Source organism: Nerophis lumbriciformis, linkage group LG29 (genome assembly GCF_033978685.3).
Source record: "Nerophis lumbriciformis linkage group LG29, RoL_Nlum_v2.1, whole genome shotgun sequence".
Taxonomy (NCBI): Eukaryota; Metazoa; Chordata; class Actinopteri; order Syngnathiformes; family Syngnathidae; genus Nerophis; species Nerophis lumbriciformis.
The window spans coordinates 3,615,656-3,642,924 of NC_084576.2; the positions used below are offsets into that span (position 1 = coordinate 3,615,656).

General features: G+C 31.8%; 1 protein-coding gene across 3 annotated transcripts in view; it reads right to left on the reverse strand.

The window, feature by feature from the left end:
- Positions 1 to 27,269, reverse strand: part of mipol1 (mirror-image polydactyly 1) — a 201,737-nt gene that overhangs the window by 89,744 nt on the left and 84,724 nt on the right. For all 3 annotated transcript variants that reach the window (XM_061925210.2, XM_061925209.1, XM_061925208.1), the window contains one exon: positions 2,893 to 2,932. In XM_061925210.2, the coding sequence (XP_061781194.1) occupies positions 2,893 to 2,932 (40 nt within the window). The remainder of the gene's footprint in view (positions 1 to 2,892; positions 2,933 to 27,269) is intronic.

Sequence of the window (27,269 nt, forward strand, 5' to 3'; positions counted from 1 at the left end):
GTTTCTTTTTAACATACACATTTTTTTTCTGACAAACAAACATGTTTCTTTCTCACATAAACATAAACATGTTTCTTTCTCACATAAACTTAAACATGTTTATTTCTAATATAAACATGTTTCTTTCCAACATAAACATGTTTCTAACATAAACATGTTTCTTTCCAACATAAACATGTTTCTAACATAAACATGTTTCTAACATAAACATGTTTCTTTCAAGCATAAACGTGTTTCTTTTTAACATAAACATGTTTCTCTCTAACAAACATGTTTCTTTCTAACATAAACATGTTTCTTTCTAACAAACGTGTTTCTTTCTAACAAACATGTTTCCTTTTAACATAAACATGTTTCTTTTTAACATAAACATGTTTTTTCTAACATAAACATGTTTCTTTTTAACAAACAATCATGTTTCTAACATTAAAAAAAATATTTTTCACATAAACATGTCTTTTTCTAACATAATCATGTTTCTTTTTAACATACACATTTTTTTTCTGACATAAACATAAACATGTTTCTTTCTCACATAAACATAAACATGTTTCTTTCTCACATAAACTTAAACATGTTTCTTTCTAATATAAACATGTTTCTTTCCAACATAAACATGTTTCTAACATAAACATGTTTCTTTCCAACATAAACATGTTTCTAACATAAACATGTTTCTTTTAAGCATAAACATGTTTCTTTCAAGCATAAACATGTTTCTTTTAAACATAAACATGTTTCTCTCAAGCATAAACATGTTTCTCTCTAACAAATATGTTTCTTTCTAACAAACATGTTTCTTTCTAACAAACATGTTTCTTTTTAACATAAATGTTTCTTTTTAACATAAACATGTTTCTTTCTAACATAAACATGTTTCTTTCTAATATAAACATGTTTCTTTCCAACATAAACATGTTTCTAACATAAACATGTTTCTTTTAAGCATAAACATGTTTCTTTCAAGCATAAACATGTTTCTTTTTAACATAAACATGTTTCTCTCAAGCATAAACATGTTTCTCTCTAACAAATATGTTTCTTTCTAACAAACATGTTTCTTTTTAACATAAATGTTTCTTTTTAACATAAACATGTTTCTTTCTAACATAAACATGTTTCTTTTTAACATAAACATGTTTCTTTCTAACATAAACATGTTTCTTTCTAATATAAACATGTTTCTTTCCAACATAAACATGTTTCTAACATAAACATGTTTCTTTTAAGCATAAACATGTTTCTTTCAAGCATAAACATGTTTCTTTTTAACATAAACATGTTTCTCTCAAGCATAAACATGTTTCTCTCTAACAAATATGTTTCTTTCTAACAAACATGTTTCTTTCTAACAAACATGTTTCTTTTTAACATAAATGTTTCTTTTTAACATAAACATGTTTCTTTCTAACATAAACATGTTTCTTTTTAACATAAACATGTTTCTTTTTAACAAACAATCATGTTTCTAACATAGAAATGTTTCTTTCTAACATAATCATGTTTTTTTTCTAACAAACATGTTTCTTTTTAACATACAAATGTTTTTTCTCACATAAACATGTTTCTTTCTAAGATAAACATGTTTATTTCTAATATAAACATGTTTCTTTCTAACAAACATGTTTATTTTTAACAAACAAACATGTTTCTTTCCAACACAAACATGTTTTTTTCTAACATAAACATATTTCTTCCTAACATAAACATAAACATGTTTCTTTCTCACATAAACTTAAACATGTTTCTTTCTAATATAAACATGTTTCTTTCCAACATAAACATGTTTCTAACATAAACATGTTTCTTTCCAACATAAACATGTTTCTAACATAAACATGTTTCTTTCAAGCATAAACATGTTTCTTTTTAACATAAACATGTTTCTCTCAAGCATAAACATGTTTCTCTCTAACAAATATGTTTCTTTCTAACAAACATGTTTCTTTCTAACAAACATGTTTCTTTTTAACATAAATGTTTCTTTTTAACATAAACATGTTTCTTTCTAACATAAACATGTTTCTTTTTAACATAAACATGTTTCTTTCTAACATAAACATGTTTCTTTTTAACAAACAATCATGTTTCTAACATAAAAAAAAATATTTTTCACATAAACATGTCTTTTTCTAACATAATCATGTTTCTTTTTAACATACACATTTTTTTTCTGACATAAACATAAACATGTTTCTTTCTCACATAAACATAAACATGTTTCTTTCTCACATAAACTTAAACATGTTTCTTTCTAATATAAACATGTTTCTTTCCAACATAAACATGTTTCTAACATAAACATGTTTCTTTCCAACATAAACATGTTTCTAACATAAACATGTTTCTTTTAAGCATAAACATGTTTCTTTCAAGCATAAACATGTTTCTTTTTAACATAAACATGTTTCTCTCAAGCATAAACATGTTTCTCTCTAACAAATATGTTTCTTTCTAACAAACATGTTTCTTTCTAACAAACATGTTTCTTTTTAACATAAATGTTTCTTTTTAACATAAACACGTTTCTTTCTAACATAAACATGTTTCTTTTTAACATAAACATGTTTCTTTCTAACATAAACATGTTTCTTTTTAACAAACAATCATGTTTCTAACATAAAAATGTTTCTTTCTAACATAATCATGTTTTTTTTCTAACAAACATGTTTCTTTTTAACATACAAATGTTTTTTCTCACATAAACATGTTTATTTCTAAGATAAACATGTTTATTTCTAATATAAACATGTTTCTTTCTAACAAACATGTTTATTTTTAACAAACAAACATGTTTCTTTCCAACACAAACATGTTTTTTTCTAACATAAACATATTTCTTCCTAACATAAACATAAACATGTTTCTTTATAACATAAATATTCCACTTACCAGGTCACAATCTTCCACGTTGATCGTGTCAAAGTCACACCTAAACAAACAAAAACATACCGTTGTTGTTGACATCATTTGTTGACATTTCTATAGTATAGCAAACATGTTTGTTTTCTTTTGTTGACATTATTTGTTGACATTTCTATAGTATAGTGAACATATGTTTGGTTTCTTTTGTTGACATAATTTGTTGACATTTTTCATAGTATAGAAAACATGTTTTCTTTTGTTGACATTATTTGTTGACATTTCTATAGTATAGCAAACATGTTTGTTTTCTTTTGTTGACATTATTTGTTGACATGTCTATAGTATAGTAAACATGTTTATTTTCTTTTGTTGACATCATTCGTTGACATCATTTGTTGACATTTTTATAGTATAGTAAACATATGTTTGTTTTCATTTGTTGACATATTTATAATATAGTAAACACAGTTTTCTTATGTTGACATTTATTGACATGTCTATAGTATAGTGTACATATGTTTGTTTTCTTTTGTTGACATGTCTATAGCATAGTATACATATGATGGTTGATTTCTTTTGTTGACATCATTTGTTGACATTTCTATAGTATAGCAAACATGTTTGTTTTCTTTTGTTGACATTATTTGTTGACATTTCTATAGTATAGTGAACATATGTTTGGTTTCTTTTGTTGACATAATTTGTTGACATTTTTCATAGTATAGAAAACATGTTTGTTTTCTTTTGTTGACATCATTTGTTGACATTTCTATAGTATAGTAAACATGTGTTTGTTTTCTTTTGTTGACATCATTTGTTGACATGTCTATGGTATAGTAAACACAGTTTTCTTATGTTTACATCATTTGTTGACATGTCTATAGTATAGTAAACATGTTTATTTTCTTTTGTTGACATCATTCGTTGACATCATTTGTTGACATTTTTATAGTATAGTAAACATATGTTTGTTTTCATTTGTTGACATATTTATAATATAGTAAACACAGTTTTCTTATGTTGACATTTATTGACATGTCTATAGTATAGTGTACATATGTTTGTTTTCTTTTGTTGACATGTCTATAGCATAGTATACATATGATGGTTGTTTTCTTTTGTTGACATTTATATAGTATAGTATAGTATACATATGATGGTTGATTTCTTTTGTTGACATCATTTGTTGACATTCCTATAGTATAGTAAACATGCTTGTTTTCTTTTGTTGACATCATTTGTTTACATTTGTATAGTATACTATACATATGGTGTGTGTTTTCTTTAGTTGTCATGTCTATAGTATAGTATACATATGATGGTTGTTTTCTTTTGTTGACATCATTTGTTGACATTTCTATAGTATAGCAAACATGTTTGTTTTCTTTTGTTGACATTATTTGTTGACATTTCTATAGTATAGTGAACATATGTTTGGTTTCTTTGGTGACATTTTTATAGTATAGTGAACATGTTGTTTTCTTTTGTTGACATTTCCATAGTTTAGCAAACATATGATGTTTGTTTTCTTTTGTTGATATTTCTATATTTTTGTAAACATACAATGGTTGTTTTATTTTGTTGACCTCATTTGTTGACATTTTTATAGTATAGTAAACACAGTTTTATTTTGTTGACATCATTTGTTGACATTTCTATAGTATAGTAATCATATGTTTGTTTGTTTGTTTTTGTTGACATCATTTGTTGAGATTTTTATAGTATAGTGAACATGTTTGTTTTCTTTTGTTGACATCATTTGTTGACATTTCTATGGTTTAGTAAACATGATGGTTGTTTTCTTTTGTTGACATTTGTTGACATTTCTGCGGTTTAGTAAACATATGGTTGTTTTATTTTGCCGACATCATTTGTTGACATTTCTATAGTATAGTAAACATATGCTGTTGTTTTTTTGGTGACATTTCTATAGTATAGTAAACATATGTTGTTGTTTTTTTGGTGACATTTCTATAGTATAGCAAACATATGTTGTTGTTGTTTTGTTGACATTTCCATAGTTTAGTAAACATTTGTTTTTTTCCTTTGTTGACATTTCTATAGTTTAGTAAACATAAAATGGTTGTTTTCTATTGTTGACCTCATTTGTTGACATTTTATAGTATAGTAAACACAGTTTTATTTTGTTCATTTGTTGACATTTCTATAGTATAGAAATCATATGTTTGTTTGTTTTTGTTGACATCATTTGTTGACATTTTTATAGAATAGTGAACATGTTTGTTTTCTTTTGGAGACATCATTTGTTGACATTTCTATGGTTTAGTAAACATGATGGTTGTTTTCTTTTTTGACATTTGTTGATATGTCTGTGGTTTAGTAAACATATGGTTGTTTTATTTTGTTGACATTTCCATAGTTTAGTAAACATATGATGGTTGTTTTCTTTTGTTGACATTTCTATAGTTTAGTAAACAAATAATGGTTGTTTTCTTTTGTTGACCTCATTTGTTAAAATTTTTTATAGTATAGTAAAAACTGTTTTATTTTGTTGACATCATTTGTTGACATTTCTATAGTATAGTAAACATGTTTGTTTTCTTTTATTTACATAATTTGTCTAGTTTTGTAAAACATATGATTTTGTTGACATCTATATAGTATAGGGAACATATGTTTCTTTTCTTTTGTTGACATTTCTATAGTTTAGTAAACATATGATGGTTGTTTTGTTGACATTTGTTGACATTTTTATAGTTTAGTAAACAGTTTTCATCAACATCACTTGTTGATATTTCTATAGTTACGTAAACATACGATGTTTTTTTTCTTTTGTTGACATTTGATGACATTTTTATAGTATAGTGAACATGTTGTTTTCTTTTGTTGACATTTCCATAGTTTAGCAAACATATGATGTTTGTTTTCTTTTGTTGATATTTCTATATTTTTGTAAACATACAATGGTTGTTTTATTTTGTTGACCTCATTTGTTGACATTTTTATAGTATAGTAAACACAGTTTTATTTTGTTGACATCATTTGTTGACATTTCTATAGTATAGTAATCATATGTTTGTTTGTTTTTGTTGACATCATTTGTTGAGATTTTTATAGTATAGTGAACATGTTTGTTTTCTTTTGTTGACATCATTTGTTGACATTTCTATGGTTTAGTAAACATGATGGTTGTTTTCTTTTTTGACATTTGTTGATATTTCTGTGGTTTAGTAAACATATGGTTGTTTTATTTTGTTGACATTTCCATAGTTTAGTAAACATATGATGGTTGTTTTCTTTTGTTGACATTTCTATAGTTTAGTAAACAAATAATGGTTGTTTTCTTTTGTTGACCTCATTTGTTAAAAAATGTTATAGTATAGTAAAAACTGTTTTATTTTGTTGACATCATTTGTTGACATTTCTATAGTATAGTAAACATGTTTGTTTTCTTTTATTTACATAATTTGTCAGTTTAGTTTTGTAAAACATATGATTTTGTTGACATCTATATAGTATAGGGAACATATGTTTCTTTTCTTTTGTTGTTTCTATAGTTGAGTAAACATATGATGGTTGTTTTGTTGACATTTGTTGACATTTTTATAGTTTAGTAAACAGTTTTCTTTTGTTGACATCACTTGTTGATATTTCTAGTCAAGTAAACATACGATGGTTTTTTTCTTTTGTTGACATTTGATGACATTTTTATAGTATAGTGAACATGTTTTCTTTTGTTGACATTTCCATAGTTTAGCAAACATATGATGTTTGTTTTCTTTTGTTGATATTTCTATATTTTTGTAAACATACAATGGTTGTTTTATTTTGTTGACCTCATTTGTTGACATTTTTATAGTATAGTAAACACAGTTTTATTTTGTTGACATCATTTGTTGACATTTCTATAGTATAGTAATCATATGTTTGTTTGTTTTTGTTGACATCATTTGTTGAGATTTTTATAGTATAGTGAACATGTTTGTTTTCTTTTGTTGACATCATTTGTTGACATTTCTATGGTTTAGTAAACATGATGGTTGTTTTCTTTTGTTGACATTTGTTGACATTTCTGCGGTTTAGTAAACATATGGTTGTTTTAATTTGCCGACATCATTTGTTGACATTTCTATAGTATAGTAAACATATGCTGTTGTTTTTTTTGGTGACATTTCTATAGTATAGTAAACATATGTTGTTGTTTTTTTTGGTGACATTTCTATAGTATAGTAAACATATGTTGTTGTTTTTTTGTTGACATTTCCATAGTTTAGTAAACGTTTGTTTTTTTCCTTTGTTGACATTTCTATAGTTTAGTAAACATAAAATGGTTGTTTTCTATTGTTGACCTCATTTGTTGACATTTTATAGTATAGTAAACACAGTTTTATTTTGTTCATTTGTTGACATTTCTATAGTATAGAAATCATATGTTTGTTTGTTTTTGTTGACATCATTTGTTGACATTTTTATAGTATAGTGAACATGTTTGTTTTCTTTTGTAGACACCATTTGTTGACATTTCTATGGTTTAGTAAACATGATGGTTGTTTTCTTTTTTGACATTTGTTGATATTTCTGTGGTTTAGTAAACATATGGTTGTTTTATTTTGTTGACATTTCCATAGTTTAGTAAACATATGATGGTTGTTTTCTTTTGTTGACATTTCTATAGTTTAGTAAACAAATAATGGTTGTTTTCTTTTGTTGACCTCATTTGTTAAAAAATGTTATAGTATAGTAAAAACTGTTTTATTTTGTTGACATCATTTGTTGACATTTCTATAGTATAGTAAACATGTTTGTTTTCTTTTATTTACATAATTTGTCAGTTTAGTTTTGTAAAACATATGATTTTGTTGACATCTATATAGTATAGGGAACATATGTTTCTTTTCTTTTGTTGTTTCTATAGTTGAGTAAACATATGATGGTTGTTTTGTTGACATTTGTTGACATTTTTATAGTTTAGTAAACAGTTTTCTTTTGTTGACATCACTTGTTGATATTTCTATAGTTAAGTAAACATACGATGGTTTTTTTCTTTTGTTGACATTTGATGACATTTTTATAGTATAGTGAACATGTTGTTTTCTTTTGTTGACATTTCCATAGTTTAGCAAACATATGATGTTTGCTTTCTTTTGTTGATATTTCTATATTTTTGTAAACATACAATGGTTGTTTTATTTTGTTGACCTCATTTGTTGACATTTTTATAGTATAGTAAACACAGTTTTATTTTGTTGACATCATTTGTTGACATTTCTATAGTATAGTAATCATATGTTTGTTTGTTTGTTTTTGTTGACATCATTTGTTGAGATTTTTATAGTATAGTGAACATGTTTGTTTTCTTTTGTAGACATCATTTGTTGACATTTCTATGGTTTAGTAAACATGATGGTTGTTTTCTTTTGTTGACATTTGTTGACATTTCTGCGGTTTAGTAAACATATGGTTGTTTTAATTTGCCGACATCATTTGTTGACATTTCTATAGTATAGTAAACATATGCTGTTGTTTTTTTGGTGACATTTTTATAGTATAGTAAACATATGTTGTTGTTTTTTTGTTGACATTTCCATAGTTTAGTAAACATTTGTTTTTTTTCCTTTGTTGACATTTCTATAGTTTAGTAAACATAAAATGGTTGTTTTCTATTGTTGACCTCATTTGTTGACATTTTATAGTATAGTAAACACAGTTTTATTTTGTTCATTTGTTGACATTTCTATAGTATAGAAATCATATGTTTGTTTGTTTTTGTTGACATCATTTGTTGACATTTTTATAGTATAGTGAACATGTTTGTTTTCTTTTGTAGACATCATTTGTTGACATTTCTATGGTTTAGTAAACACGATGGTTGTTTTCTTTTTTGACATTTGTTGATATTTCTGTGGTTTAGTAAACATATGGTTGTTTTATTTTGTTGACATTTCCATAGTTTAGTAAACATATGATGGTTGTTTTCTTTTGTTGACATTTCTATAGTTTAGTAAACAACTAATGGTTGTTTTCTTTTGTTGACCTCATTTGTTAAAAAATGTTATAGTATAGTAAAAACTGTTTTATTTTGTTGACATCATTTGTTGACATTTCTATAGTATAGTAAACATGTTTGTTTTCTTTTATTTACATAATTTGTCAGTTTAGTTTTGTAAAACATGATTTTGTTGACATCTATATAGTATAGGGAACATATGTTTCTTTTCTTTTGTTGACATTTCTATAGTTTAGTAAACATATGATGGTTGTTTTGTTGACATTTTTATAGTTTAGTAAACAGTTTTCTTTTGTTGACATCACTTGTTGATATTTCTATAGTTAAATAAACATACGATGGTTGTTTTCTTTTGTTGACATTTGATGACATTTTTATAGTATAGTAAACATGTTTGTTTTCTTTTGTTGACATTTCCATAGTTTAGTAAACGTTTGTTTTTTTCCTTTGTTGACATTTCTATAGTTTAGTAAACATAAAATGGTTGTTTTCTATTGTTGACCTCATTTGTTGACATTTTATAGTATAGTAAACACAGTTTTATTTTGTTCATTTGTTGACATTTCTATAGTATAGAAATCATATGTTTGTTTGTTTTTGTTGACATCATTTGTTGACATTTTTATAGTATAGTGAACATGTTTGTTTTCTTTTGTAGACATCATTTGTTGACATTCCTATGGTTTAGTAAACATGATGGTTGTTTTCTTTTTTGACATTTGTTGATATTTCTGTGGTTTAGTAAACATATGGTTGTTTTATTTTGTTGACATTTCCATAGTTTAGTAAACATATGATGGTTGTTTTCTTTTGTTGACATTTCTATAGTTTAGTAAACAAATAATGGTTGTTTTCTTTTGTTGACCTCATTTGTTAAAAAATGTTATAGTATAGTAAAAACTGTTTTATTTTGTTGACATCATTTGTTGACATTTCTATAGTATAGTAAACATGTTTGTTTTCTTTTATTGACATAATTTGTCAGTTTAGTTTTGTAAAACATATGATTTTGTTGACATCTATATAGTATAGGGAACATATGTTTCTTTTCTTTTGTTGACATTTCTATAGTTTAGTAAACATATGATGGTTGTTTTGTTGACATTTGTTGACATTTTTATAGTTTAGTAAACAGTTTTCTTTTGTTGACATCACTTGTTGATATTTCTATAGTTAAGTAAACATACGATGGTTTTTTTTCTTTTGTTGACTTTGATGACATTTTTATAGTATAGTGAACATGTTGTTTTCTTTTGTTGACATTTCCATAGTTTAGCAAACATATGATGTTTGTTTTCTTTTGTTGATATTTCTATATTTTTGTAAACATACAATGGTTGTTTTATTTTGTTGACCTCATTTGTTGACATTTTTATAGTATAGTAAACACAGTTTTATTTTGTTGACATCATTTGTTGACATTTCTATAGTATAGTAATCATATGTTTGTTTGTTTGTTTTTGTTGACATCATTTGTTGACATTTTTATAGTATAGTGAACATGTTTGTTTTCTTTTGTAGACATCATTTGTTGACATTTCTATGGTTTAGTAAACATGATGGTTGTTTTCTTTTTTGACATTTGTTGATATTTCTGTGGTTTAGTAAACATATGGTTGTTTTATTTTGTTGACATTTCCATAGTTTAGTAAACATATGATGGTTGTTTTCTTTTGTTGACATTTCTATAGTTTAGTAAACAAATAATGGTTGTTTTCTTTTGTTGACCTCATTTGTTAAAAAATGTTATAGTATAGTAAAAACTGTTTTATTTTGTTGACATCATTTGTTGACATTTCTATAGTATAGTAAACATGTTTGTTTTCTTTTATTTACATAATTTTGTCAGTTTAGTTTTGTAAAACATATGATTTTGTTGACATCTATATAGTATAGGGAACATATGTTTCTTTTCTTTTGTTGACATTTCTATAGTTTAGTAAACATATGATGGTTGTTTTGTTGACATTTGTTGACATTTTTATAGTTTAGTAAACAGTTTTCTTTTGTTGACATCACTTGTTGATATTTCTATAGTTAAGTAAACATACGATGGGTTTTTTTCTTTTGTTGACATTTGATGACATTTTTATAGTATAGTGAACATGTTGTTTTCTTTTGTTGACATTTCCATAGTTTAGCAAACATATGATGTTTGTTTTCTTTTGTTGATATTTCTATATTTTTGTAAACATACAATGGTTGTTTTATTTTGTTGACCTCATTTGTTGACATTTTTATAGTATAGTAAACACAGTTTTATTTTGTTGACATCATTTGTTGACATTTCTATAGTATAGTAATCATATGTTTGTTTGTTTGTTTTTGTTGACATCATTTGTTGACATTTCTATAGTTTAGTAAAACATAATGGTTGTTTTCTTTTGTTGACATCATTTGTTGACATTTATATAGTATAGGGAACATATGTTTCTTTTCTTTTGTTGATATTTCTATAGTTAAGTAAACATACGATGGTTGTTTTCTTTTGTTGACATTTGATGACATTTTTATAGTATAGTAAACATGTTTGTTTTCTTTTGTTGACATTTCCATAGTTTAGTAAACATTTGTTTTTTTCCTTTGTTGACATTTCTATAGTTTAGTAAACATAAAATGGTTGTTTTCTATTGTTGACCTCATTTGTTGACATTTCTATAGTATAGTAATCATATGTTTGTTTGTTTGTTTTTGTTGACATCATTTGTTGAGATTTTTATAGTATAGTGAACATGTTTGTTTTCTTTTGTTGACATCATTTGTTGACATTTCTATGGTTTAGTAAACATGATGGTTGTTTTCTTTTGTTGACATTTGATGACATTTTTATAGTATAGTGAACATGTTGTTTTCTTTTGTTGACATTTCCATAGTTTAGCAAACATATGATGTTTGTTTTCTTTTGTTGATATTTCTATATTTTTGTAAACATACAATGGTTGTTTTATTTTGTTGACCTCATTTGTTGACATTTTTATAGTATAGTAAACACAGTTTGTTTTTGTTGACATCATTTGTTGAGATTTTTATAGTATAGTGAACATGTTTGTTTTCTTTTGTTGACATCATTTGTTGACATTTCTATGGTTTAGTAAACATGATGGTTGTTTTCTTTTGTTGACATTTGTTGACATTTCTGCGGTTTAGTAAACATATGGTTGTTTTAATTTGCCGACATCATTTGTTGACATTTCTATAGTATAGTAAACATATGCTGTTGTTTTTTTGTTGACATTTCTATAGTATAGTAAACATATGTTGTTGTTTTTTTGGTGACATTTCTATAGTATAGTAAACATATGTTGTTGTTGTTTTGTTGACATTTCTATAGTTTAGTAAACATAAAATGGTTGTTTTCTATTGTTGACCTCATTTGTTGACATTTTATAGTATAGTAAACACAGTTTTATTTTGTTCATTTGTTGACATTTCTATAGTATAGAAATCATATGTTTGTTTGTTTTTCTTGACATCATTTGTTGACATTTTTATAGTATAGTGAACATGATGGTTGTTTTCTTTTTTGACATTTGATGACATTTTTATAGTATAGTAAACATGTTTGTTTTCTTTTGTTGACATTTCCATAGTTTAGTAAACATTTGTTTTTTTCCTTTGTTGACATTTCTATAGTTTAGTAAACATAAAATGGTTGTTTTCTATTGTTGACCTCATTTGTTGACATTTTATAGTATAGTAAACACAGTTTTATTTTGTTCATTTGTTGACATTTCTATAGTATAGTAATCATATGTTTGTTTGTTTTTGTTGACATCATTTGTTGAGATTTTTATAGTATAGTGAACATGTTTGTTTTCTTTTGTAGACATCATTTGTTGACATTTCTATGGTTTAGTAAACATGATGGTTGTTTTCTTTTTTGACATTTGTTGATATTTCTGTGGTTTAGTAAACATATGGTTGTTTTATTTTGTTGACATTTCCATAGTTTAGTAAACATATGATGGTTGTTTTCTTTTGCTGACATTTCTATAGTTTAGTAAACAAATAATGGTTGTTTTCTTTTGTTGACCTCATTTGTTAAAAAATGTTATAGTATAGTAAAAACTGTTTTATTTTGTTGACATCATTTGTTGACATTTCTATAGTATAGTAAACATGTTTGTTTTCTTTTATTTACATAGTTTGTCAGTTTAGTTTTGTAAAACATATGATTTTGTTGACATCTATATAGTATAGGGAACATATGTTTCTTTTCTTTTGTTGACATTTCTATAGTTTAGTAAACATATGATGGTTGTTTTGTTGACATTTGTTGACATTTTTATAGTTTAGTAAACAGTTTTCTTTTGTTGACATCACTTGTTGATATTTCTATAGTTAAGTAAACATACGATGGTTTTTTTCTTTTGTTGACATTTGATGACATTTTTATAGTATAGTGAACATGTTGTTTTCTTTTGTTGACATTTCCATAGTTTAGCAAACATATGATGTTTGTTTTCTTTTGTTGATATTTCTATATTTTTGTAAACATACAATGGTTGTTTTATTTTGTTGACCTCATTTGTTGACATTTTATAGTATAGTAAACACAGTTTTATTTTGTTGACATCATTTGTTGACATTTCTATAGTATAGTAATCATATGTTTGTTTGTTTTTGTTGACATCATTTGTTGAGATTTTTATAGTATAGTGAACATGTTTGTTTTCTTTTGTTGACATCATTTGTTGACATTTCTATGGTTTAGTAAACATGATGGTTGTTTTCTTTTGTTGACATTTGTTGACATTTCTGCAGTTTAGTAAACATATGGTTGTTTTAATTTGCCGACATCATTTGTTGACATTTCTATAGTATAGTAAACATATGCTGTTGTTTTTTTGGTGACATTTCTATAGTATAGTAAACATATGTTGTTGGTTTTTTTGGTGACATTTCTATAGTATAGTAAACATGTTTGTTTTCTTTTGTTGACATTTCCATAGTTTAGTAAACATTTGTTTTTTCCTTTGTTGACATTTCTATAGTTTAGTAAACATAAAATGGTTGTTTTCTATTGTTGACCTCATTTGTTGACATTTTATAGTATAGTAAACACAGTTTTATTTTGTTCATTTGTTGACATTTCTATAGTATAGAAATCATATGTTTGTTTGTTTTTGTTGACATCATTTGTTGAGATTTTTATAGTATAGTGAACATGTTTGTTTTCTTTTGTTGACATCATTTGTTGACATTTCTATGGTTTAGTAAACATGATGGTTGTTTTCTTTTTTGACATTTGTTGATATTTCTGTGGTTTAGTAAACATATGGTTGTTTTATTTTGTTGACATTTCCATAGTTTAGTAAACATATGATGGTTGTTTTCTTTTGTTGACATTTCTATAGTTTAGTAAACAAATAATGGTTGTTTTCTTTTGTTGACCTCATTTGTTAAAAAATGTTATAGTATAGTAAAAACTGTTTTATTTTGTTGACATCATTTGTTGACATTTCTATAGTATAGTAAACATGTTTGTTTTCTTTTACTGACATAATTTGTCAGTTTAGTTTTGTAAAACATATGATTTTGTTGACATCTATATAGTATAGGGAACATATGTTTCTTTTCTTTTGTTGACATTTCTATAGTTTAGTAAACATATGATGGTTGTTTTGTTGACATTTGTTGACATTTTTATAGTTTAGTAAACCGTTTTCTTTTGTTGACATCACTTGTTGATATTTCTATAGTTAAGTAAACATACGATGGTTGTTTTCTTTTGTTGACATTTGATGACATTTTTATAGTATAGTGAACATGTTGTTTTCTTTTGTTGACATTTCCATAGTTTAGCAAACATATGATGTTTGTTTTCTTTTGTTGATATTTCTATATTTTTGTAAACATACAGTGGTTGTTTTATTTTGTTGACCTCATTTGTTGACATTTTTATAGTATAGTAAACACAGTTTTATTTTGTTGACATCATTTGTTGACATTTCTATAGTATAGTAATCATATGTTTGTTTGTTTGTTTTTGTTGACATCATTTGTTGAGATTTTTTATAGTATAGTGAACATGTTTGTTTTCTTTTGTTGACATCATTTGTTGACATTTCTATGGTTTAGTAAACATGATGGTTGTTTTCTTTTGTTGACATTTGTTGACATTTCTGCGGTTTAGTAAACATATGGTTGTTTTAATTTGCCGACATCATTTGTTGACATTTCTATAGTATAGTAAACATATGTTGTTGTTTTTTGGGTGACATTTCTATAGTATAGTAAACATATGTTGTTGTTTTTTTGGTGACATTTCTATAGTTTAGTAAAACATAATGGTTGTTTTCTTTTGTTGACATCATTTGTTGACATTTATATAGTATAGGGAACATATGTTTCTTTTCTTTTGTTGATATTTCTATAGTTAAGTAAACATACGATGGTTGTTTTCTTTTGTTGACATTTGATGACATTTTTATAGTATAGTAAACATGTTTGTTTTCTTTTGTTGACATTTCCATAGTTTAGTAAACGTTTGTTTTTTTCCTTTGTTGACATTTCTATAGTTTAGTAAACATAAAATGGTTGTTTTCTATTGTTGACCTCATTTGTTGACATTTTATAGTATAGTAATCATATGTTTGTTTGTTTGTTTTTGTTGACATCATTTGTTGAGATTTTTATAGTATAGTGAACATGTTTGTTTTCTTTTGTTGACATCATTTGTTGACATTTCTATGGTTTAGTAAACATGATGGTTGTTTTCTTTTGTTGACATTTGATGACATTTTTATAGTATAGTGAACATGTTGTTTTCTTTTGTTGACTTTTCCATAGTTTAGCAAACATATGATGTTTGTTTTCTTTTGTTGATATTTCTATATTTTTGTAAACATACAATGGTTGTTTTATTTTGTTGACCTCATTTGTTGACATTTTTATAGTATAGTAAACACAGTTTGTTTTTGTTGACATCATCTGTTGAGATTTTTATCGTATAGTGAACATGTTTGTTTTCTTTTGTTGACATCATTTGTTGACATTTCTATGGTTTAGTAAACATGATGGTTGTTTTCTTTTGTTGACATTTGTTGACATTTCTGCGGTTTAGTAAACATATGGTTGTTTTAATTTGCCGACATCATTTGTTGACATTTCTATAGTATAGTAAACATATGCTGTTGTTTTTTTGGTGACATTTCTATAGTATAGTAAACATATGTTGTTGTTTTTTTGGTGACATTTCTATAGTATAGTAAACATATGTTGTTGTTTTTTTGGTGACATTTCTATAGTATAGTAAACATATGTTGTTGTTTTTTTGGTGACATTTCAATAGTATAGTAAACATGTTTTTTTTCTTTTGTTGACATTTCCATAGTTTAGTAAACATTTGTTTTTTTCCTTTGTTGACATTTCTATAGTTTAGTAAACATAAAATGGTTGTTTTCTATTGTTGACCTCATTTGTTGACATTTTATAGTATAGTAAACACCGTTTTATTTTGTTCATTTGTTGACATTTCTATAGTATAGTGAACATGTTTGTTTTCTTTTGTAGACATCATTTGTTGACATTTCTATGGTTTAGTAAACATGATGGTTGTTTTCTTTTTTGACATTTGTTGATATTTCTGTGGTTTAGTAAACATATGGTTGTTTTATTTTGTTGACATTTCCATAGTTTAGTAAACATATGATGGTTGTTTTCTTTTGTTGACATTTCCATAGTTTAGTAAACATTTGTTTTTTTCCTTTGTTGACATTTCTATAGTTTAGTAAACATAAAATGGTTGTTTTCTATTGTTGACCTCATTTGTTGACATTTTATAGTATAGTAAACACCGTTTTATTTTGTTCATTTGTTGACATTTCTATAGTATAGAAATCATATGTTTGTTTGTTTTTGTTGACATCATTTGTTGACATTTTTATAGTATAGTGAACATGTTTGTTTTCTTTTGTAGACATCATTTGTTGACATTTCTATGGTTTAGTAAACATGATGGTTGTTTTCTTTTTTGACATTTGTTGATATTTCTGTGGTTTAGTAAACATATGGTTGTTTTATTTTGTTGACATTTCCATAGTTTAGTAAACATATGATGGTTGTTTTCTTTTGTTGACATTTCTATAGTTTAGTAAACAAATAATGGTTGTTTTCTTTTGTTGACCTCATTTGTTAAAAATGTTATAGTATAGTAAAAACTGTTTTATTTTGTAGACATCATTTGTTGACATTTCTATGGTTTAGTAAACATGATGGTTGTTTTCTTTTGTTGACATTTGTTGACATTTCTGCGGTTTAGTAAACATATGGTTGTTTTAATTTGCCGACGTCATTTGTTGACATTTCTATAGTATAGTAAACATATGTTGTTGTTTTTTTGGTGACATTTCTATAGTATAGTAAACATATGTTGTTGTTTTTTTGGTGACATTTCTATAGTATAGTAAACATATGTTGTTGTTTTTTTGGTGACATTTCTATAGTATAGTAAACATATGTTGTTGTTTTTTTGGTGACATTTCTATAGTATAGTAAACATGCTGCTTTGACAGGGCTTGGCCTAGCTTAGCTTCCCCATACCATACAAAGAACTTATCGGTCTGTCTACACCCTTGGGGACCTGACCGGACAGACTAAGTGCAACTGGACTGACTCCTCAGATTCATGGGGAGGAGGATGAAAGGGCTCCAGAACCAAGGGCCTCAACATAAAAGAGTAAAAAAAAACTGGATCAGGCAGCAGAGAGATGGCAAATCATTCTCCTCCAAATCTCAGACGGATGCACAGACAGAGCATGCAGATCAGAGAACCGCTTCGCTGAAGCCAAGGCAGAAGAAAGGCTGTTTTAAAGGAAATCAGCTCCAGCCCCAATTTGGCCAAAGGCTCAAAAGGAGGCTGCGACAGAGCTCACTGAATCAATTGCAAATCCCATGATGGGACCATGTGTGACCTTGGTGGCCGTATATGCCCATCCCCCTTCAAAACTAGCTAATGAGGGGATGTGAGCCCACTGTCTTACCCTAAATAGCGATGTGATGGTCAGGTATGACCACCAAGTAGCCCTTCAAGGTGGATTCTGTCCACCCTTTCCCCACTCGGTGGGTTAAACTTGACCCGTGGGCCATACTTTTCGCACCTCTGCATTAGGTTCAAGATATAGAACCAGGTTGAATGTAACTCTTGGTGCAGCTTGCTGCCGGGGACAGGTGTTATTGCCAAGATTGCCGCCACATCCATCCATCATCCATCCATCTTCTTCCGCTTATCCGAGGTCGGGTCGCGGGGGCAGCAGACTAAGCAGGGAAGCCCAGACTTCCCTCTCCCCAGCCACTTCGTCCAGCTCCTCCCGGGGGATCCCGAGGCGTTCCCAGGCCAGCCGGGAGACATAGTCTTCCCAACGTGTCCTGGGTCTTCCTCGTGGCCTCCTACCGGTCGGACATGCCCTAAACACCTCCTTAGGGAGGCGCTCGGGTGGCATCCTGACCAGATGCCCGAACCACCTCATCTGGCTCCTCTCGATGTGGAGGAGCAGCGGCTTTACTTTGAGCTCCCCCCGGATGACAGAGCTTCTCACCCTATCTCTAAGGGAGAGCCCCGCCACCCGGCGGAGGAAACTCATTTCGGCCGCTTGTACCCGTGATCTTGTTCTTTCGGTCATAACCCAAAGCTCATGACCATAGGTGAGGATGGGAACGTAGATCGACCGGTAAATTGAGAGCTTTGCCTTCCGGCTCAGCTCCTTCTTCACCACAACGGATCGATACAGCGTCCGCATTACTGAAGACGCCGCACCAATCCGCCTGTCGATCTCACGATCCACTCTTCCCTCACTCGTGAACAAGACTCCGAGGAACTTGAACGCCTCCACTTGGGGCAAGATCTCCTCCCCAACCCGGAGATGGCACTCCACCCTTTTCCGGGCGAGAACCATGGACTCGGACTTGGGGGTGCTGATTCTCATCCCAGTCGCTTCACACTCAGCTGCGAACCGATCCAGTGAGAGCTGAAGATCCTGGCCAGATGAAGCCATCAGGACCAAATCATCTGCAAAAAGCAGAGACCTAATCCTGCAGCCACCAAACCGGATCCCCTCAACGCCTTGACTGCGCCTAGAAATTCTGTCCATAAAAGTTATGAACAGAATCGGTGACAAAGGGCAGCCTTGGCGGAGTCCAACCCTCACCGGAAACGTGTCCGACTTACTGCCGGCAATGCGAACCAAGCTCTGACACTGATCATACAGGGAGCGGACCGCCACAATCAGATAGTCCGAAACCCCATACTCTCTAAGCACTCCCCACAGGACTTCCCGGGGTACACGGTCGAATGCCTTCTCCAAGTCCACAAGGGACTGATAATATGTCAATTTGATCTCAATTCTGTACACTGCTGCTGGAATTTAAATTTTCCTTAGGGAACTCTCCTGAAGGAATCAATTAAGTACTATCTATCTATCTATGTTGCTTAGGAGGGTAGGAATGATTCTGGAAAACGGTGGAGTTCTGGTTTGGAACTGAAGTTTGTACACTGACTTCAGTGTATTCTGTGCCCAAGAGCAGCGGGTACACTGGCACCAGTGAGCAAGGTGAAGCGTGAAGCCAGAGGCGATAACCATCAGCGACAGAAACGGCCACCAGCCTACTATGGTCCGGTGGTCCCTGAGATGGGTGGTCACCCAGTGCAACTGTGAGGCTAGTACATCCCTCACAGGGTGGACCAAAAACCTCTCCTGGCAACACTGGAGCCACCGGGACAGCAATGCAGTCCTGGTCCTGATCGGACAAGTTGGACTGGGACAGCCAGACTTGGCGGCGCGTCTGGACAACTGAGGCCATTGAGTGACCAAGAGCCTAACTTGTCTCAATACTCGGGGATGCTAAAGCAACATCCTGCAATAGGCCCTCCAAATAAAGCAGCAACAAAAAACTGGTGCACGCCAGCCTGGCTGCTAAAGCTGAGGCATGATAAGCTTGGCGGAGCTGGTTATCAGTTGCTCTGCAGCGCCTGTTAGGGGGATTGGCATCCCTGCCAGCTCTTGCCAGATCCTGCTAGCATAGCAAAGGTAGACCCAACTTTGGGAATATTATTTTCACATAGCCAAACCATTACATATTTCTCTTTTGGAGTAGTCTTTTAATGGCAAACGCCAAGACTCCAGCAGTGTGTTGTGTTGCGTTCATGCCGTATTGGCTGATATACGGATTCAAGCACAAAATCAGGAAGGACCAGGAGCCCGGCAGACCAGCTGGGAGCGTGTTGCTGCTCCTACAACCACAGCCCTATCAGTAGAGTTCATTGGCTAGGTTCCTGATAGTTCATACAGGTTTTGTAAGTTTATACAGGTTTTTGTAGTTTCTTGCTAGTTCATACAGGTTATTGTTAATTTATACAGGCTCTTGTTAGTTTATACAGGTTTTTGTTAGTTTATACAGGTTTTTGTTAGTTTATACAGGTTTTTGTAGGTTCTTGTTAGTTCATACAGGTCCCTGTTAGTTCATACAGGTTCTTGTTTGTCCATACAGGTTTATGTTACTTTATACAGGTTATTGTTATTGTAGGTTCTTCTTAGTCCATACGGGTTCTTGTTAGTCCATACAGGTGTTTGTTAGTTTATACAGGTTCTTGTTGGTTCATACAGGTTTTTGATAGTTTATACAGGTTATTGTAGGTTTTTGTTAGTTCATACAGGTTCTAGTAGGTTCTTGTAATTGTAGGTTTATATAGGTTCCTGTAAGTTTACAAAGGTTATGTAAGTTCCTGTTAGTTTATACAGGTTATTCTTAGTTCATACAGGTTATTGTTAGTCCATACAGGTATTTGTTAGTTTATACAGGTTCTTGTAGGTTATTCTTAGTTCATACAGGTTCTTGTTAGTCAATATAGGTGTTTGTTAGTTTATACAGGTTCTTGTAGGTTCTTGTTCTTGTATGTTCTTCTTAGTTCATACAGGTTCTTCTTAGTCCATATAGGTGTTTGCTAGTTTATACAGGTTATTGTAGGTTCTTGTTCTTGTATGTTCTTCATAGTTCTTACAGGTTCTTGTTAGTCCATACAGGTGGTTGTTAGTTTATACAGATTTGTGTATGTCCTTGTTACTTTATACAGGTTATTGTTAGTTTATACAGGTTTTTGTAGGTTCTTGCTAGTTCATACAGGTTCTTGTTAGTTCATACAGGTTCCTGTTAGTCCATACAGGTATTTGTTAGTTTATACAGGTTCTTGTAGGTTATTCTTAGTTCATACAGGTTCTTGTTAGTCAATATAGGTGTTTGTTAGTTTATACAGGTTCTTGTAGGTTCTTGTTCTTGTATGTTCTTCTTAGTTCATACAGGTTCTTCTTAGTCCATATAGGTGTTTGCTAGTTTATACAGGTTATTGTAGGTTCTTGTTCTTGTATGTTCTTCATAGTTCTTACAGGTTCTTGTTAGTCCATACAGGTTATTGTTAGTTTATACAGGTTTTTGTAGGTTCTTGCTAGTTCATACAGGTTCTTGTTAGTTCATACAGGTTCCTGTTAGTTCATACAGGTAATTGTTAGTTTATACAGGTTATTCTAGGTTTCTGTTAGTTCATACAGGTTCCTGTTAGTTCATACAGGTTATTGTTAGTTTATAAAGGTTTTTGTTGGTTTATACAGGTTATTGAACTTGCAGGTTCATACAGATTTCTGTAAGTTCACACAGGTTCTTGTAGGTTCCTGTTAGTTTGAACAGGTTCTTGTGGGTTCCTAAAGGTTCATACAGGTTATTGTAGGTTCCTGTTAGTTCATTCAGGTTCTTGCAGGTTCTTGTTAGTTCATACAGGTTTTTGTAGGTTCTTGTTAGTTTACACAGGTCATTGTACTTGTAGGTTTATACAGGTTCCTCTAAGTTCACATAGGTTCTTGTAGGTTCCTGTTAGTTTATACAGGTTATTGTAGGTTATTGTTAGTTCATAAAGGTTATTGTAGGTTGTTGTTAGTTCATACAGGTTCTTCTTAGTCCATATAGGTGTTTGCTAGTTTATACAGGTTATTGTAGGTTCTTGTTCTTGTATGTTCTTCATAGTTCTTACAGGTTCTTGTTAGTCCATACAGGTGGTTGTTAGTTTATACAGATTTGTGTATGTCCTTGTTACTTTATACAGGTTATTGTTAGTTTATACAGGTTTTTGTAGGTTCTTGCTAGTTCATACAGATTCCTGTTAGTTCATACAGGTAATTGTTAGTTTATACAGGTTATTCTAGGTTTCTGTTAGTTCATACAGGTTCCTGTTAGTTCATACAGGTTATTGTTAGTTTATAAAGGTTTTTGTTGGTTTATACAGGTTATTGAACTTGCAGGTTCATACAGATTTCTGTAAGTTCACACAGGTTCTTGTAGGTTCCTGTTAGTTTGAACAGGTTCTTGTGGGTTCCTAAAGGTTCATACAGGTTATTGTAGGTTCCTGTTAGTTCATTCAGGTTCTTGCAGGTTCTTGTTAGTTCATACAGGTTTTTGTAGGTTCTTGTTAGTTTACACAGGTCATTGTACTTGTAGGTTTATACAGGTTCCTCTAAGTTCACATAGGTTCTTGTAGGTTCCTGTTAGTTTATACAGGTTATTGTAGGTTATTGTTAGTTCATACAGGTTATTGTTAATTTATACAGGCTCTTGTTAGTTTATACAGGTTTTTGTTAGTTTATACAGGTTTTTGTAGGTTCTTGTTAGTTCATACAGGTCCCTGTTAGTTCATACAGGTTCTTGTTTGTCCATACAGGTTTATGTTACTTTATACAGGTTATTGTTATTGTAGGTTCTTCTTAGTTCATACGGGTTCTTGTTAGTCCATACAGGTGTTTGTTAGTTTATACAGGTTCTTGTTGGTTCATACAGGTTTTTGATAGTTTATACAGGTTATTGTAGGTTTTTGTTAGTTCATACAGGTTCTAGTAGGTTCTTGTAATTGTAGGTTTGTATAGGTTCCTGTAAGTTTACAAAGGTTATGTAAGTTCCTGTTAGTGTATACAGGTTATTCTTAGTTCATACAGGTTATTGTTAGTCCATACAGGTATTTGTTAGTTTATACAGGTTCTTGTAGGTTATTCTTAGTTCATACAGGTTCTTGTTAGTCAATATAGGTGTTTGTTAGTTTATACAGGTTCCTGTAGGTTCTTGTTCTTGTATGTTCTTCTTAGTTCATACAGGTTCTTCTTAGTCCATATAGGTGTTTGCTAGTTTATACAGGTTATTGTAGGTTCTTGTTCTTGTATGTTCTTCATAGTTCTTACAGGTTCTTGTTAGTCCATACAGGTGGTTGTTAGTTTATACAGATTTGTGTATGTCCTTGTTACTTTATACAGGTTATTGTTAGTTTATACAGGTTTTTGTAGGTTCTTGCTAGTTCATACAGGTTCTTGTTAGTTCATACAGGTTCCTGTTAGTTCATACAGGTAATTGTTAGTTTATACAGGTTATTCTAGGTTTCTGTTAGTTCATACAGGTTCCTGTTAGTTCATACAGGTAATTGTTAGTTTATACAGGTTATTCTAGGTTTCTGTTAGTTCATACAGGTTCCTGTTAGTTCATACAGGTAATTGTTAGTTTATACAGGTTATTCTAGGTTTCTGTTAGTTCATACAGGTTATTGTTAGTTTATAAAGGTTTTTGTTGGTTTATACAGGTTATTGAACTTGCAGGTTCATACAGATTTCTGTAAGTTCACACAGGTTCTTGTAGGTTCCTGTTAGTTTGAACAGGTTCTTGTGGGTTCCTAAAGGTTCATACAGGTTATTGTAGGTTCCTGTTAGTTCATTCAGGTTCTTGCAGGTTCTTGTTAGTTCATACAGGTTTTTGTAGGTTCTTGTTAGTTTACACAGGTCATTGTACTTGTAGGTTTATACAGGTTCCTCTAAGTTCACATAGGTTCTTGTAGGTTCCTGTTAGTTTATACAGGTTATTGTAGGTTATTGTTAGTTCATAAAGGTTATTGTAGGTTGTTGTTAGTTCATACAGGTTTTTGTAGGTTCTTGTACTTGCAGGTTCATACAGACACAGCATCAAGGGTTGGAATTGGGGGTTAAAACCCCAAAAAAGTATTCCCAGGCGCGGCCCCCGCCGCTACCTCCCATGTGATCATGAGTGATGGGTCAAATGCAGAGAATAATTTCGCCACACATAGTGTGTGTGTGACAATCATTGGTATTTTAACTTTTTAACTTTAGATTCCTGATAGTTCATACAGGTTCGTGTAGGTTCCTGATAGTACATGTCGATTGCATTGTACCATATGTCCCGGCAAGAAATCTGCGTTCAAAGAACTCCGGCTTATTAGTGATTCCCAGAGCCCAAAAAAAGTCTGCGGGCTATAGAGCGTTTTCTATTCGGGCTCCAGTACTATGGAATGCCCTCCCGGTAACAATTAGAGATGCTACCTCAGTAGAAGCATTTAAGTCCCATCTTAAAACTCATTTGTATACTCTAGCCTTTAAATAGCCCCCCTGTTAGACCAGTTGATCTGCCGTTTCTTTTCTTTTCTCCTCTGCTCCCCTTTTCCTTGAGGGGGGGGGGGGGCACAGGTCCGGTGGCCATGGATGAAGTGCTGGCTGTCCAGAGTCGGGACCCGGGGTGGACCGCTCGCCTGTGCATCGGCTGGGAACATCTCTACGCTGCTGACCCGTCTCCGCTCGGGATGGTGTCCTGCTGGCCCCACTATGGACTGGACTCTTACTATTATGTTGGATCCACTATGGACTGGACTCTCACAATATTATGTCAGACCCACTCGACATCCATTGCTTTCGGTCTCCCCTAGAGGGGGGGGGGGGTTACCCACATATGCGGTCCTCTCCAAGGTTTCTCATAGTCATTCACATCGACGTCCCACTGGGGTGAGTTTTTCCTTGCCCGTATGTGGGCTTTGTACCGAGGATGTCGTTGTGGCTTGTGCAGCCCTTTGAGACACTTGTGATTTAGGGCTATATAAATAAAGATTGATTGATTGATTGATTGATTGATTGGTATTTTAACTTTTTAACTTTAGATTCCTGATAGTTCATACAGGTTCGTGTAGGTTCCTGATAGTACATACAGGTTCCTGTTAGTCCATACAGGTTTTTGTTAGTTTATACAGGTTCTTGTAGGTTCTTGTTGGTTCATACAGGTTCTTGTAGGTTCCTGTTAGTTCATACAGTTTATAGTTGGTTCTTGTTAGTTCATACAGTTTTTTTGTTAGTTTATACAAGTTCTTGTTGGTTCTTGTGAATCCATACAGGTTCTTGTTGGTTCTTATTAGTTGTTGGTGGTTCTAGCAATGAAGGCGCTACCACTTTGATGTGTTCTTCTCCTCCAGGGAAGTTCTTCTTTGAGCCTGCTGCTGTTTTGCTGTAATAAACTGTAATAAGATGGCCGACGTGGCGACGCTCTGCAGGGAACAGCAGGTAATGAAAGACCAGCCGTCTCCAATAAAGCTCCTCTAACTCCGCGCTTACGGCTCGGCAGCTCGCCTCACGGCGCGCACACTCATGCGCACGCACGCACGCACGCACGCACGCACACGCATGTGCACACACACACACACACACACACACACACACACTTTAACAATGGTGCTATTACTCAGATCAATAATCTGAGTAACAAATCCTCAATTTGGAAGTTTCTGTGTTGAATATCAAATTATTGAGTAACAATTTTGTACACACACACACACACACACACACACACACGCACACACACACCCCTGACAGATGGAACATGATCGTCCATATTCGCTCCCTCATAAAAAGGATTGTAACCGCCATATCAATCACCCTTCATCCTGGACTGCTGGGAATTGTGTGTGTGTATGCGCGCGCGTGCGCGGTGCGTGCGTGTGTGTGTGAGAGTGTGTTGCATGTGTGTGCGTACGTGTGTGGTTTTGGGGGGTTTAATCTCTAATTAGATCTGCGTGTGTATTTGGCAGCTCCTCGGCTGAGAGAGCTCCTTTTGTCAGCTTTTTAAGAAGTGAAGAAGAGTTACTTGCAGCAAGTGTATTCCAAAGTCCTTGGGCCCAGACCAGAAATCCCACTTGTCGGCACCACCCAAAGCAACCATTGATTTGTCAATGGGTGTATACATTTTGATGTGATAACCATTGCAGACTTATTGGTCGCATTATGAAAGTCAAACTGCTGTTTCCACGCGGGGGCTACAATGAACCATAAATGCGTGTCTCAAATGCTTTACTGTTAGCATCCCGGTAATCCTTTCTGTCATTCCTGAAGACAGATTTTGTTCTATGGCATGAAGGGCCGAACAAAATGTTGATTGTCGTGGTTTTCCGGACATTTGTGATATTGTCAGACCAGTTTCCTAGAGGTCTACTGAACCGAACATGCACATCCCACTACCCTAGTTCCAACAAGGGTCCAAAAAGTTTTTCACCACTGTGGCATGCTAATCAACTACAGGTAAAAGCCAGTAAATTAGAATATTTTGAAAAACTTGATTTATTTCAGTAATTGCATTCAAAAGGTGTAACTTGTACATTATATTTATTCATTGCACACAGACTGATGCATTCAAATGTTTATTTCATTTCATTTTGATGATTTGAAGTGGCAACAAATGAAAATCCAAAATTCCGTGTGTCACAAAATTAGAATATTACTTAAGGCTAATACAAAAAAGGGATTTTTAGAAATGTTGGCCAACTGAAAAGTATGAAAATGAAAATTATGAGCATGTACAATACTCAATACTTGGTTGGAGCTCCTTTTGCCTCAATTACTGCGTTAATGCGGCGTGGCATGGAGTCGATGAGTTTCTGGCACTGCTCAGGTGTTATGAGAGCCCAGGTTGCTCTGATAGTGGCCTTCAACTCTTCTGCGTTTTTGGGTCTGGCATTCTGCATCTTCCTTTTCACAATACCCCACAGATTTTCTATGGGGCTAAGGTCAGGGGAGTTGGCGGGCCAATTTAGAACAGAAATACCATGGTCCGTAAACCAGGCACGGGTAGATTTTGCGCTGTGTGCAGGCGCCAAGTCCTGTTGTAACTTGAAATCTCCATCTCCATAGAGCAGGTCAGCAGCAGGAAGCATGAAGTGCTCTAAAACTTGCTGGTAGACGGCTGCGTTGACCCTGGATCTCAGGAAACAGAGTGGACCGACACCAGCAGATGACATGGCACCCCAAACCATCACCCAACCATGCAAATTTTGCATTTCCTTTGGAAATCGAGGTCCCAGAGTCTGGAGGAAGACAGGAGAGGCACAGGATCCACGTTGCCTGAAGTCTAGTGTAATGTTTCCACCATCAGTGATGGTTTGGGGTGCCATGTCATCTGCTGGTGTCGGTCCACTCTGTTTCCTGAGATCCAGGGTCAACGCAGCCGTCTACCAGCAAGTTTTAGAGCACTTCATGCTTCCTGCTGCTGACCTGCTCTATGGAGATGGAGATTTCAAGTTCCAACAGGACTTGGCGCCTGCACACAGCGCAAAATCTACCCGTGCCTGGTTTACGGACCATGGTATT